Here is a 15,137-nt window from a genome sequence, read left to right as displayed (position 1 = left end):
ATATATATATATATATATATATATATATATATATATATATATATATATATATATATATATATATATATATATATATATATAATATAAATTAAATATAATGTATAATTAAATATCCTTGAAACAGTAATGCAACACTACCCAAAAGTTGAGTATGACTTTCCTGAGTTGGTGTGCTGCTCCAGATTCTTACGTTTCAGCTTATAACTGCAAAAACAAAATTCTGCCCATATAACAAAAGCATTTTACGCAGATAACAGTATACTGTATATTGCTCTTGAATTTCACTTTTTTTGTCATTTCCAGTTTTGTAAAATAATTGGCTAGAATACTATTTATTCCTTTAGATTCCTTTTATAAATAAAATAATAAAAAAAAAAAACCAAAAACAATCAACAAAAAACCCACCATATATTTCATGGCAGAAAGTTTAAAGTGGAAAAAAATTTACAATAAGGTATACTTCACTAAGCATCAACAAAAAAAAAAATACAAGATACAAAAAAAAGTAATAAAAACTGGAAAAAGATGGTAGCATATAACAATAGAAATGAAAATTAATGCCATACTGGAACAAATGCAGGTACTGAAAAGTAAACTAAAAAGTAAATTTTCCACATGTACAAATGTATCAGATTTAAATGCAGTAACAATAAATAAATGTGGATATATGTACTTTTAACTGTATTTGAAATTCACTATAAGCATAGCGTTTTTAAAGGAGAAAATAGAAAGGCCAGAGATCTTCACTGCTAATTATGCTGGAATTTCTCTTCTGTATAGATGAAAATGTAATTACCACTAAAGACCTCCAACAGATCAAGTAGAAACTCTGTCTCCAATAAACTGGAAGTTTAAATAAAATATGAAAATGATCATACAAAAACAGAGAAAGATAAGAAAGCAACCATGAGAGTGACACAGAGATGATACTCCTTGCTGTTTGGGTTGATAACCATTTGTTTTTGTGCTCCAGACTCCTTCTTAAGGGTCAAACACTGAAAGGAAACTGCAAAGTTACAGAACCCACGACCTGAAACAGACTGAAGGAGGAAGATTCTCACAGAAATCTCGAGAACGCTGAGGTCCAGCATAATCCATCATTTTAGTAGAAATTCTAATGTATCATGTGGAGGAAACTGGCCTACTGTAGTCCTTTAATGTATGACCGTTTTAACATTTGGATAAATGGCCTAAATATTTTTCCTGGAAAAAGAGTATCACTCAGATGAAGTACTTGGCTGAGGATAGGTTTTTGTGTGTGCATCCTTTTGTCTTACAAATATGACATATATATGTTACAAAACAAAAAAACAAACCAGCACTGCTACATTGAATACAATCACAAAAGCCCTGCCTTAGGAGCCTAATCTCTGCAAAGAACTGTATCTTTTTTAAATATATATTTTTTGCAGTAAAATCTGCATGATGCCTCAGAAATTATAAATTAGCTCTGTTCCAGAGCCAGAGAGGCATTAGTAAGGTTATTATGTAAAACATGACCTAACAAATATATGAATCTTTATTACAACTGAACAAAACAGATCTATTAAAAATACAGTACTCATGTGACAGAACAACAATTCAGTATTACATGGTACTGTGAAACAGATTTCTTAACAGCTACAAATGTTAAAATGTTGACTTGGATGGATATTGTTCCATATATTTTATAAACTCCAATTTCAAAAAGGTAGGGGACCGACCTAACTAGCTAGAAAACATCTAAGGAAACACTAAATGAGCATAGCAGCAAAAGTGAAACTTAACTCCTGGACAGTTAAAATGCTTAAAAGTCCTCTCATGTGTATTACACAAAAAGATTATCACTACTCATTTGACTCATAATGGGACTTTGTTTAAATGTTATTTTAAAGTACTACAAAGCTCCATGTTTAACAAGGTACAGTACTTGTTATGGCTAGCTAATCTTTAAGTGCTTCAACAAATTTAAAACATAAATGCACTGCAGACTCCTTCTTACAGCATACCTATGGTACCAAAAGTGCCTAATGACCTGAGCAATGTTCAGCAATACTTAACCCTTAGCCTCCAGCAGACCAGGATAGCAGAACTTTACATTTTTCCAGTGGCTGCTAGTTATACAGGAAGTGTTTTGATTTCTCAAAATGAAAGATTTATTTATTTTTTCCAACATTGTCTAATAAAGAAACCTATAGCTTAAACACAATAAACACTTAAAAATATGTTTTTTTGTGAAATAATTGGGGGAAAATAAATAACTGGAAAATAATAGTAAACAAAGAACCTTACCTAACACAGGAAAACTGTAAAATTGCTGCTTACATTTTAAGAGCTACAGACAGTTATGTGGATGATTGCTAATATTTCCATGAAAAGTTGGAACACCTGGAGCAATGCAGAATTCTATAGAGAATGAAGAAAACACATGGCTGAAAGAAACAGAAGAAAACGTTCCTCCGAAGGGTTTCTGAGTGTTACAGTTAACACTTTGCCAACAATATCCCCTAAAGCTGACCTATAACAGAGTCCAGCCATTTTTTGTATGAAGTAGCAAAACGAATTTGGTCCATATTCCCACAGTCTGACAAGATTTTAGAAACAAACCTGTGCTCTGCTAAGAGCTTATGAGAGTCCGGTTGAGGACCCCGTTTAAGCCGTTTAGTCTCCTGTGAATAGCTTTGCAGGCTGGGGTCTATTAAGCAATCCACATCCATGACCTGTGAAGCCTTGTTAACCATTGTTGTTGTGTGCGATAACCCAAGTGATCCATCTGTGCCATTCAATGATGTTTTCCCTGGGGTGCCACAAGAATGGTGGTCACAAGAATGGTGGTCGCTGCTCCAATGATGCCAAAGGAAGAAAACCAGACGTCTTTTTTGCACAAATACAAAAAAAAAAAAAGAACACAAACATAGATTTTTAACAGTATATTCTTAATTGGTAGTAGTGCTTACATTACAAGTACATGCCATAACAACAAATGTAATTTCCTAAATTACTGCAAATTTCAAAACTAGAATTAGACTAATACTTTTATAGTACATGCACTTAAAGTTCAAAGTTTACTGTCATGTGCACAGTAAGGAAACACATTTCCCTGTACAATGAAATTCTTTCTTTGCTGTCCACACCAAGTGACAAAGCCAACGTATAAAGATAAACATAAATAATAAGTAGCTGATAGATAATAAGTAACAGAGGTAGCATAAAGTATAAAAACAGAATAGAAGTATAAAGTGTAATTGTGCAGGTAAGTGTTTGATGGACAAGTCAAATACAGTTCTGAGGTAGATAGTATGAGGTGAACGTAAAAGTTAAAATGTAAATGTTTATTATATTAGAATTCATATTTCAGAGATGCGTTCTGTTTGTCAACATTTTGCACAGCAAAGTAATACAAAATTGAAAACATTCAAAACCTAGTCTCTAGAGGATTAAAGAAAGGGTTATAATGTAAGTGCATTACGCATTCGTTTGTAAAGCTTACCTATGACACCAAAGTGCCTCATGACCTGGGTAAGACTCAATAAGATCATTACAAAGGTCCAACTCTTCATCAAAGAGGCCCTGAAGTGACCATGTCTGAATTTCAGAACTTGATTCCTCCTTTGGAAGACTTGCACAGTGATCAGTTGGTAACGAAGGTGCAGAAACAGTTTTGTCCAATATAAAATTGGATCTTCTGATCAATGACTTGAGAAGAAACTGTCGATAATGGAAGCCGCTGTGATCTGATATGTGCATGGAAACCCAGTATTTAGAAGAGCACAACTCATCATAAATTATCTGCAAAGGCATTCATATTGAACAGGTTATAAAAAACATTTAAAGGTCTCAAAACATAAAAAACACATTACAAACCTGAACAAAAAGCATGCATAGTTAACAAATTAGTTAGCCCTAAAACAGTGTTCTCCAAATAGGTCCCCTAATATTAACATAAATTCAGTTGCTGCATTTGATTTTTACTTGTTTAATTAGATACCATGACTTGTTTGTCAAAATGAACCTAAGAAACAGAAAAAAGTATTCTTTGAAATTAACCTTGAATATCAAAAAAGTTGCTTCATTTCTTTCTTATCATAAGAGATGTAAGACTTCTTTTTACCTCACTAAATTCTACCAGCACCATACAAAATAGAAGGAGAAATTTAAAACTGAGCAGGTGGACAGTTTACCTTGCTGTCTTCTTCAGCCATATTCTGCAAAACCCAGATGCGATGCGACCAAGCATTGTAATTACTTGGGTACCTTCCTGCAGCATCAGTACACACTTTCAGCTCATCGTGCAAAATTTCCTGATATTTTGCAGACTGTGCTGTTGTCACATCTCTGTTTTGATCTTTTGCAAGTGAACTATGAGGGCAGTGCTCTTGAAGCAGTCTTTTTAAAACCCATCGCCTATTAAACAAAGCCACACAAGAATTAGTACATATGAATATATATTCATAAAATAGTAGAAAAATAAAAGCAGTACACTACTTGCTGTATTCTGAACTTATGAAACCAAAAATGTTTGATATTAATGTGAATGTATTATAATGAAGACAGATCCACTATTCAGTTGACAGCATAACACAAAGTCCATTGATTCAGTTACACTTACCCATTTGAAAATAATTAAACTGACATGATACTGATATTCAATAGTGAATAAAATTCATATATTTTAAATATGCAGCTATGATAAATAGTATTCCATGTAATCTAAAGGTACTTAAAATCTATTCCTCTGCACAACAATTTTAATGGGTAGGTAAGTATATACTGTACTACATTTGTCAGTTGTGGTCTTTAGAGTGTGGTACTGAGCCAAACTCACATGTTGCTTATAAGGTAAAAACAAGTATAAAATACAAATCTGTTCCTTTATGCAGTTCTCTTACATTGGTAAGAATGTATATCTAGTGTCTTTCTTATCAATCAGATACTACATAAGTTTCACGTGGTAGCTTATGACTGCCTGGTGTGCATAATTAGCGATGCATCTTCCATCATGATTTACTCTGTGCAAGCAAGTACATTTTACATGTGTGGGCACAGAAGTGAACATTAGTACAAAAAATGAATCTGCTATAAGTCAACATAAGGATGGCTTTTTGACATTAATTTGGCTTTTACAACTATTTCATAACAAATGCTCAAGATATTATGAGCTGATTAATAAGCAACACATGTGAGAAACTAAACCATAACACCTGAACCCAGCATCAGCGGTAAGAATGGCAGAGACAGTGATTGCACATCACCAACATCTAGCCTGGCACACTAATAACCCATCACTGCTGCGTACTGCAGAAAAGAAAGTTACAACTGGCGACATACATCTCAAAATCACTAAACAGACTCGGCCTATGCAACTGCAAAAAATCAGCTTCATTGTAGTTTTGAAGATGAAAAAGCGCATTACATGACTTTCTTCTCATATTCTATTATTTATAAAATGGTTATTTTTAATTTGGTGACTGACTGTATATGTGTGTGTATGTTAAATAAATAAGTAAACAGAATATGAAACAAACTTTTTTTCAGAACAGACATCGGTCAGACATGATTTGCATTTAAAACTCATAACCTAAATTAAATATAGTACGGAAAATGGATGGATGGAAAAATAATTTTTGATAATTTTCTAGCATACAATTATTCAAAACTGCACATAAACCCTAAGTTCATTAAGTTTTCTCAAGGGTAGAAGCTTTTTCTCCAAGGTGAAAGATGTGCTTTGGTTGTTAGCGATACCTAATTAATCTTCTTACTTCATCTAAAAAAAGACTTCTGGTGCCAAGGGTGATCTTATTTATACAATTAGCTATCGCTGTGTAAGTTTCAGGGAAAGCTTGCACAGACTCAAGACTGTTGGTAAACTTTGACATACTATTACATGGCGATTTAATTTCATTGCTGATAAAAACCAAAAGAGTATAGCTCTCTCTCCCCCTCTCTCTCTCTTTTAAATTTACTTTGAGACTTTTATTTGATGTTTAAAAAAGTAAATGACTAGTGCTAACACACACACAAACCTGTGAATCCAAGTTTCAGGACTCTTCGGAAATTTGGTTAATGCAAGTTTCCCCAGATACAAATCTTTCTCTGGACTTAATGCCCCAAACTGAATCAGCTCTTTCCTACAAATAAAATGCAAATACATAAAAAGTTGAGACAACAAACTTGAGAAATCTACACAAAGAGACAATTATACAGGGGTTTAGCAGTTATAGCCACTTGATAAAACTGAACAAAACCATATATAAACAAAAAATTTGCTTTATTTTATGCCCTGTAACTTCTTATTTCATGTTTCTAAAAACAAATGTCAAATACCGAGTAATTGTTTATCTCAAAAACATACATATAAAGTGTGAACTTGGACCCGGACACACAGAGACGGACAACATAGTTTCACCCAACACACCATTTATTTACAATATTTACAAATTTAACGTGCACAAACCCCAGTGCCTCTTGCACCGATTCCCCCAATGTCCAGGCCACACAGTCCTGTGCCTCTTTCCTCCTGGCCGCCTCCAGTCCTCACTCCAGCTCCGTCCTCTTCCACCCGACTTCCACTGCTGACCAGAGGGAGGCGGCCCCTTTTATAGGAACCCGGATGGGCTCCAGCTGCTTCCCGGCAATCTCCTGCGGACACACCCCCGTGTGGCGGAAGTGCCGGCTGCGCACCCGGAAGCCGTCCAGGTGTCCCCTGTCGTCTTCCCCCCGGCACTTCCTGGTGTGGCGGAAGTGCCGGGCTCCCGGGATAATAAGGCACTGGGGCGCCGCCTGGCAGTGGCCACGGGTCCCTACAGGGCTGGGCTTCCAAGCCCTTTACCCGAGGCCCCCAACATAACCAGGACGGACGCCCCCTCACGGTCTGGAGGAGGCACAAGCCCTCCTCTCGTCCTCCTGGGCGTCCCGGCCGGGCTCCAGCCCCAGCCGGGGACCACAAAAGTTTTGCACTTCCAGTTTAAAAAAGTAAATGTGTGATAAAATTTTCCTTTGAAAAGCTTTACATCTTCATAATATGGAACACTATTGAACTTCCTTTGCAGGTTGGGGACATCTAGTAATGGATTAAAAAAAAAAAAAAAATGTTGACCATCATATATGAACAGGATTAAAAAAAAAAAAAATCAGAAAAGTCAAATACTGTATATGGCTTGGCTATGTAAGGGTTTAAGTTTTGTAGATGTACAAAACTATTAAAACAATGGTTACAACAAAACTGCATATCATTCAAAATGAAAAATGTGTTAAGGAAACAAAAAGAATCCAACAGCCCTAGCATTGTCTGTTAAGATATTCGGTCAATGTATACAAAACAAAAATTAAACAATACATCCATGTAGCAAAATGTCAAGAAGCGTCAAGCCATTCTGACTGAAATCCAATATTACAGGCAGATCAAGACAGAAACGCATATAAAGTAGTAAACTTCATACCCATATGGCCACAAATGGTTGATTATGTGGCGGTGATATGCTGCAATGAACCCCAAGTGCCTTGCTAGGTCAAATCATACAACAAACTATACAATGAATTAAAGGCATTTGGCCCAAATGCTTGAATACATGAACTTTCCATCAGAACATTAGCCCTAAATATTCTTCAAGAATAAACAAAGAAATTGCACCCTTTGTCCAAAGTCAACATTTTGCCCAGTTTCTTGTTTTCACAATTAATGCTGAACCATTCTACAAAGGCAAACGCACCAAGATTATTCCATATGTTGTTAAGCTTTGTTATGGAATATAGGAAATGCTTTGTGAGGCTATGGCAGAGAAGAATGAATTATGCACTAAATAAGGGGAATCCAGCCATTTTCTTGATGGGGTAATATTGTGGGTTAAGAATTAGTACTGAAATAACTGTTTTGATGCCTTGAACAAGAAAAGTTAATCTCCCAGAAACTCCCTAAATTAGATTATACTGTCGCCAAAGTGAATGTTGGCATCTTTAAAGTATACCCCTATTATTCCCAGAAGAAGAGTTTACAAGCAAACGTTTAGGCACAACAAAAAAGTTGGGCTTATACTAATTAAAAGTGTGGTGGAACTTTCAGAGAAGTTTAGATTTGTTCTGAGCACAATTGGGTATTATTTAATCAGGAACCAACTCATTAAACAGATAAAAGTATTAGTAATGGAAGCATTTTTATCTCTTGAAAATGCAGCAGTATTTTTAGGCTTCTTTAGATGTCATTTGCAAAAGCAACAACTGCTCTCTTTCTTGTGCAATGGGATTCTCTTTCTGTCCGCCTTTGCTCATGCTTGCAGCTCAGGGGCCTCATGTATAAACGGTGCGTACGCACAGAAATGTTGCGTAAGAACTTTTTCACGTTCAAATCGCGATGTATAAAACCTACACAAGTGTAAAGCCACGCACTTTTCCATGGTACCTCATGCCTTGTCGTACGCAAGTTCTCCGCTCGGTTTTGCAGACTGGCGGCACCCAGCGTCAAAGCAATGCTACTGTTCCTGTGTGGTTACTCATTATTTTCCCAACGCGGCTTTATAAATACACTGAAACTAACCGCATATTGTTTATTAGTGTAACGCATCTGATTGTAATTAACTTGTAACAATATAATGGTCCAGGGAACAGCCATAGTATTCCAAATGCCATAACTGCTTTAGCGTTGTTACTCTCACTTCTTCTTCTTCTTCTTCTTTCAGCTCCTCCCGTTAGGATTTGCCACAGCAGATCATCTTTTTCCATATTACTCTCACTGCATGACTCCGAGTATTTATATCACTGTATCTGAGTGTGAATCACAGCAGCAGCTGATCGGAAAGAGAATTATCGGTATACAGCTTCAAGGACATGCTGTCTCAGCCACTGCAAAACGTTTTAAAGCCTTTCCTATATAGACCTCGCGGTTCAGAAACAGTTTCATCCCAAGAACTTTAAATGCACTCAATCAATTGCACCTTGTAGAACTGTTTGTACTTATAAGAACAATCACCCCACTGTAAACTTGCACTACAGTTATAATATCGCACAACCTGAGACACTTTATAAAGCGCGTATTACATAAGTAGTACATATGATGACGATATCATTTTTAAGGTGAAATGCAGCAAAATATGTTTATTAAATTATACAGATAAAACTTTAACTTCATTTAAATAATCTATATTCTTCACTGGGAGTGTCGTTAAGGATAAAATAATTAAACATGTACTACGAAGATATTTCAATGTTCCTTAAACGTTTTGAAGAATCGGCGCTAAGCTTACAGATGGCTTAACTTCTATTACAGAGCTGATTGTGTGGCGATCGGTTACTTGGGGAAAGAAAAGCACTGACTGCAGTGACGACTACACCAATATATATTGAATATAACACAGAAAGAGAATATAACAACACAGCGAAAAACGCAGCGACAAATTTCGGCAAAAGTTAAATGCTTGTGTCATGAGCACGAGGCGGCTATACAGTGTCTGCAACGGACGAGGCCATCCACCGTGCATAAGCTACTCTACTGACATTGGCGGGCGAAGGAGCCACCGATTCTTCCTCTGCCCAGTGCCACCACAAGCCTAGAGCCGCCCCTGAGTACTGCTGCAATAAATTATTTCATCAAGTGAAAACATGTTTAATAACGTGCTTTAACTCCTATCATCATGAAAATGATATCACGTATACATCTCAGTATTTTAGATATTCAGAGAGCTGTAATATCACGAATGTAGTGGATTCTGTGTCCAGTTGGAGGAAGAGAGCCGGTTTAAGAAGCAAGTAGTGATTCACACACATAGGCACACAGAAGATCACATACAAAACAAAGCATTTAACGTGCTATACTTTAATTACGATGTGATTTGAGAAACTGGTTAATTAAACAATTTTAAGATGAAGTTTATGATGTTCTACTTTAATGACAAAATAAACTACGTGATTAAAGTGGAAATGTCGAGATTGAAGTTGACATTTCGTGCTTTTTCCCCACTGTGTGCCTTTTTTCTCTGTACCCTAATAAGCTTTCATATGACACTCAGACAGTGGGCTACAACTCGGCTTTTCACGGCGACTTTGATATGTGACTTCTTTTTTATTTCCGGCACTGTGCGATTTTGTGAACATGAGCTTTCAAGTTTCTCCAACACGCTATGTCACTCGATCAACTTCCTTTTGTTGATTATACCACGGTTTATTTGAACAAATAGTATGTTTTTCCTTTGCCTCCACTTGGTATTCGCTGAAATTCTTACATTTCACCTGTGCTTTTCCCATTGTCTTTTCACAGAAAGCTGAGCTTAAGGGCGATTTATATTGATTTGCATATTCAAAGAGGCGTAATTCTGGGAGGAGTTGGGACATTACATAAAGCGCGTGCACGAGCGTTAGTTTTCACGCTGATCGGGATTTATGTAGCGGAAGAACGTTGAAGTTGGAGTAGCACAGATTCCTGCATCTGGATTTTTCTGTGCGTAAGCACATTTCGGCTTTTGTGCTTACACCATGTTATAATGCGAGTTCTATGCATGGCGTTATACATGAGGCCCCAGGACTTTTTTTCTTTCCCTCATGTAATATCTTTTAAATCCTCAGTATGTGTACCACAAGTTGAAAACCATTGACATGGATAATATTAATTATTAAGAGTAAGGCTAAGCAGTTTGTCATTTGTAATTATTGAGATCAATTCTTTACATGAAAGGATTTACATACTGTCACGGAATAGACAGTGCAATATAATATATGCTAAGCATTTCTACTGCCCGGTGTTTTCTATATGTATGAACTGCAAACTAAGTGCAGTTTAAAAATAAAAAAATCCATCCTTTAAACTGTCTATGAACATCTAGATTCAGTGCACTTTACATTGTAACTGAAAAATTATTATAGCTTGCAAAATATTGTCACCTACAGGAATCATAAAATGAATTCTTATTTTAATATGTTTATAATATGCAACTTAAGAAAGAATATGGTAGTTTGGTTTTACTGAAGCGTGCCACAGTAATGCCTTAACAGCTGTGCTCTGTCAAAATTCTGCATTAAAAAGAGTGATATGCTTAGTAATCACTAAAGGCACATGCAATATTTTTACATTCCAGATCAGCAGAGTGTGACCATGTGTAAAATGAAGTGGGCTACTTACACTGATGGCTATTATGCACTCTAAATTCCAAAAGAGGACATGTTTAAAAAATTGCTATGACAAAAAACACTGCTGAACAAAGCAGAAGCTTGACTAAATTTAAAATCTTAAAACCAGAAATTTGTGCTGAGGACAAAATAATGAATTCAAAGAAAAGAAAAAAAACACTATATATTATTGTAGTTTAGTATTTTCTGCTTGGGAGATACCAACTATAATGTAAGTTTTTGAAATACAATAATTTACATATAGGGTAAAGAATTTGCAAAAAAAAAAAAAAAAATCTCCAAAAGGAATACAGACTCTCACCACTACCCAATACTTTTTTTTGAGAATAAACACTAACACATTACATATTAGTAGCTTCTGGTTTGAAATAAAAGAGGTTAATAGATGCAGAGGAAATTTCAATAGATGTTAGTAATATTTTTCATTTGGTGTATTGAAGTTTCTGCTTCAACCATTACAAGGGTGATATCCTCATACAAAACTATACCATTCTGTGCTCTCCAGTTGCTAATATTTTGTTAGCTCAGCTTCCCAAATAGGCTATTTTTGAGCCTGTAGCAATGGTTGGTTTTAAATGAAAAGTATATGAACAAAATTATTAAATTCATACTTAATGGGGGGCAGAGTGGTGGCTCGGAGGCTAGGGATCTGCACTGGCAATCGGACGGTTGTTGGTTCGAATCTCGTAAAATGCCAAAAGGGTCTCTGCTCTGTTGGGCCCTTGAGCAAGGCCCTTAACCTGCAATTGCTCTGTCCTGGGTATGAGGTTAATCTGCATCCGTCCCTGCATGTAGGTCCTCCAACCAGCAGGCAAAATCTTGGGGGTTGGTGACACAACTGGCACTCCAGACACCATAAAAAAAGACCTCACACTGTTCCACTCCATCTGAACTAGTGTGGTGCTGAGGTATCACCCGTTGCGTGGCTGCACTCGGGTCCTAATCTGGATCCTGAGTTGGTTTGTCGTGTGGTAGGTGTGGCAATGCACTGTATCAGTACGTGCTCCTAAACTCTCTCCTCTCCTCTAATGGGGAGAAAAACAACTGCATCTGCAGTCCAATTAATTTAACGAGATTATTATTGTTTATTTAAACCTACACATTTTACAGTTTCGTTATATCTATGATAATCAACAGCATCACTTCTGTAAATCACAAATATTCTTAGTTGAAAGCTTTACAATACCTAATTGTTCATCTTCTAATTTATAAAAATTTCTTTAAAGAAAAATCATATTCATACCAGTAACAAACAGCACCCATCTTTGAAGCAAACTTCATTATGTACAAGTACACAATTCTCATTATTTTACAATATTTTCTTGAAAAGTAGTTTTTGCATTAATAGAGCAGAAAAAAATATGAAGATTCAAAAGAGCACATTCTGAACCCAAAACTTCACTTGTGTATTTCAAGGTACAGATACATGTCTTTTTTTGACTGTTACATTTTTCATCCTATATCCCCAAAAATGTGCATATTATGAATAATTGAGATGTAAAAATGGCCCAGTGTGAATTGCAGTGGAAGTGTGTACAAGACTGGGTATTCAAAAGACTGAAATGATGTTTTCAGGATTGGCTCCACCTCCTCCAAACTGTAACTGAAAATCTACAATTTCTCTTTGACTAAAAAGAGGTTCCCATCTTTCAATATGCAAAACACTTTTGAACTTCTAACTATTCTAATGTTCTTCTATTTAAAATATTTGTCCACATATCTCTGTTAGTTAATTGCACTGTCTGCAAAGTAAAATGCATTTATTGTATTTGCTAAAAACTGTACCAAAAACAGAGATAAACTGAAGTTATGCCTAATTTTATGAATAACACCTAACATACAATGATAATACAAAGCCAGCTTACTAAAAACACATTTTAATAAGTTACAAAGGAAACTTCTAGAGGAAGAACCATTATGTTTTAAATTGACATTTGCTTAGAACACAGAGATAGACTTTCATATTTTTCTAATACAGATATGTCATCAATAGCTTACTCTTCACTGCAAACAGAAATAATACTACAAAGTTTTAATTAGATTCTCAGAGAAATAAAATATTCACAATATTTTAAAAGACATTATGTATAAACAGGGAATGTGATGGATAAGTAAGATGGTAAAATATTTGCAAATTAAGCTTATTTGAAATATTTCAAATGCTTTAGATGTAGTTGAAAATGATTTGTAGAAACATTCATAAGCATATAACTCATGAGTCGTGACATGTGTCACTATTGTCATACCTGACATTCCATGCAGTAGTGAAGTCAGGATTCAGCAGGAGCAGCGTGCACGTGATATCTATCAAAGCTAGAAAGAGAAACATCAACAGACGTTTTAGCACAGACACACTGTACATGTAATGCTGTTGACATTTGTAGTCAGTAGACACCATACTTCAATCTAAACAACAATAACAGGGCTTGCCACCAAAATGTTTCTTCTTTTTTGTAATGAAAAGTGATGTTTGTACTTATACTTTCAGCATGAATAAGTCTCATTCAGGAACTTGTTTCCTTGACAAAGTAAGAAACAGGTAGAAGCTATTATACAGGGAAAAGTTGCAAGGATGAAAACAGAACAGAATGGGACAACAGTCCATCATACTGGGCCAACTTAGAGTCATTAATAAACCACAAGGTGGTGTACAGGTAGTAAAATTTTAATATTGCAATGCTTTCTTTTGGTTAATATGCTCATAGATTGTCCAGATTCAAAATGAGTATCTCAGGAAATTGCATACTCAACCCAACAGAATTACATGATTTGTCTTGGATGACATTCATCTCAGTTCTCCTTTGACCTGAGATATAAAGTATGTTAACTGAACAATACAAAAACACTAAGGAACTTGCCTATATTAAAAAGGCTCATAATCTAGATTTGTAAGCAAACAAATGAATGTAGTAATTTATGTGAGAAGTGCTTTGTGCACCTTATTTCCTCCTTACCTTAGAAAAAGATTTTAAAAAAGAGCAGCAGCACTGAAATTTGCTAACATTTCAACCAATGCTTTACTTTTGAAGTTTAAAAACATGAGTACAAAACAAAAGTATGCAATATTTAATTGCTACAAAATAATTAAGTAGTGCTCAACATTGAATCATTGACTGTGAAAACTGCATGTCAATGGTCAACACATATTTTATGGCAAGGTATGATTGTATTGCATCAAGAATTTTAAATACAGATTTACATACAGTAAAAATATATTTAAAATATGAAACATGTTAATCTTAATTAATGGTTAGCAAACCTATTACAAATAAGAGGCCCATTTCATTAATAGTACAATTGCACTCAAAATTATTCAACCCCCATTGAAAATTTAGGTTTACTGGCAAAATTTACAATTGTTTAGCTGTTTGCAATAAACAAATCAAACAAGAACAATTTAAATAGCTCCACAACTAATATTACAAGTGGTTTCACCACATTCAACACAGTACATTTAATTACTACTACTACAGTCTCAAAATTATTCAACCCCCTGAATAGAATCCCCCATAACATCACACATTCGCAAATCAGGTGTTGCCTTGCACAAACAAGGAAAAGGATACAAAAAGATTTCAAAGACAGTGACTGTTCCTAGAGACACTGTTGGAAGCACATTGCGTAACTTAAGTTGAAGGAACACTGACTACACTATCCTGGACATGGCAGAAAGAGGAAGCTATCAACAGCTGCCACCAGATTACTGAGACAGCAGGTGGTCAAAAACCCATGAGTGACTGCCAAAGACCTGCATCAAGACTTGGAGGCAGCAGGCATTGAGATTTCAGTATCCACAGTAAGATGCATACTAAACGCTGAAGGTCTCCATGCCTGAACTCCAACATGTACACCGATACTGACCCAAAAGCACAATAAAAGTCAGCTCCAATATGATCAAATCCATATAAATAAGCCAAAGATGTTTTGGGATTCTGTTCTGTGGAGCGATGAAACAAAACTGGATCTTTTCAGGCCTATGGATAAGTGCTACATCTGGATGAGGAAGAATGAAACATATGCTGAAAAGATCACCCTGCCTACAT

General features: G+C 35.6%; 1 protein-coding gene across 1 annotated transcript in view; it reads right to left on the bottom strand.

Annotated features, from left to right (window-relative positions):
• Positions 1-491: 491 nt before the first annotated feature.
• The window catches only part of ptar1 (protein prenyltransferase alpha subunit repeat containing 1), a 44,182-nt gene continuing 29,536 nt past the window's right edge, over positions 492-15,137 (bottom strand). Inside the window, exons 3-7 of the mRNA XM_039750741.1 lie at positions 13,341-13,407; positions 6,006-6,110; positions 4,161-4,383; positions 3,470-3,768; positions 492-2,853 (exon numbers count right to left, since the gene is read on the bottom strand). Coding sequence (XP_039606675.1) covers positions 2,487-2,853; positions 3,470-3,768; positions 4,161-4,383; positions 6,006-6,110; positions 13,341-13,407 — 1,061 coding nt within the window. The 3' untranslated portion in view covers positions 492-2,486. The remainder of the gene's footprint in view (positions 2,854-3,469; positions 3,769-4,160; positions 4,384-6,005; positions 6,111-13,340; positions 13,408-15,137) is intronic.

Source organism: Polypterus senegalus, chromosome 4 (assembly GCF_016835505.1).
Source record: "Polypterus senegalus isolate Bchr_013 chromosome 4, ASM1683550v1, whole genome shotgun sequence".
In the NCBI taxonomy this organism is placed as follows: domain Eukaryota; kingdom Metazoa; phylum Chordata; class Cladistia; order Polypteriformes; family Polypteridae; genus Polypterus; species Polypterus senegalus.
This window is presented reverse-complemented; position numbering and strand designations above follow the sequence as displayed.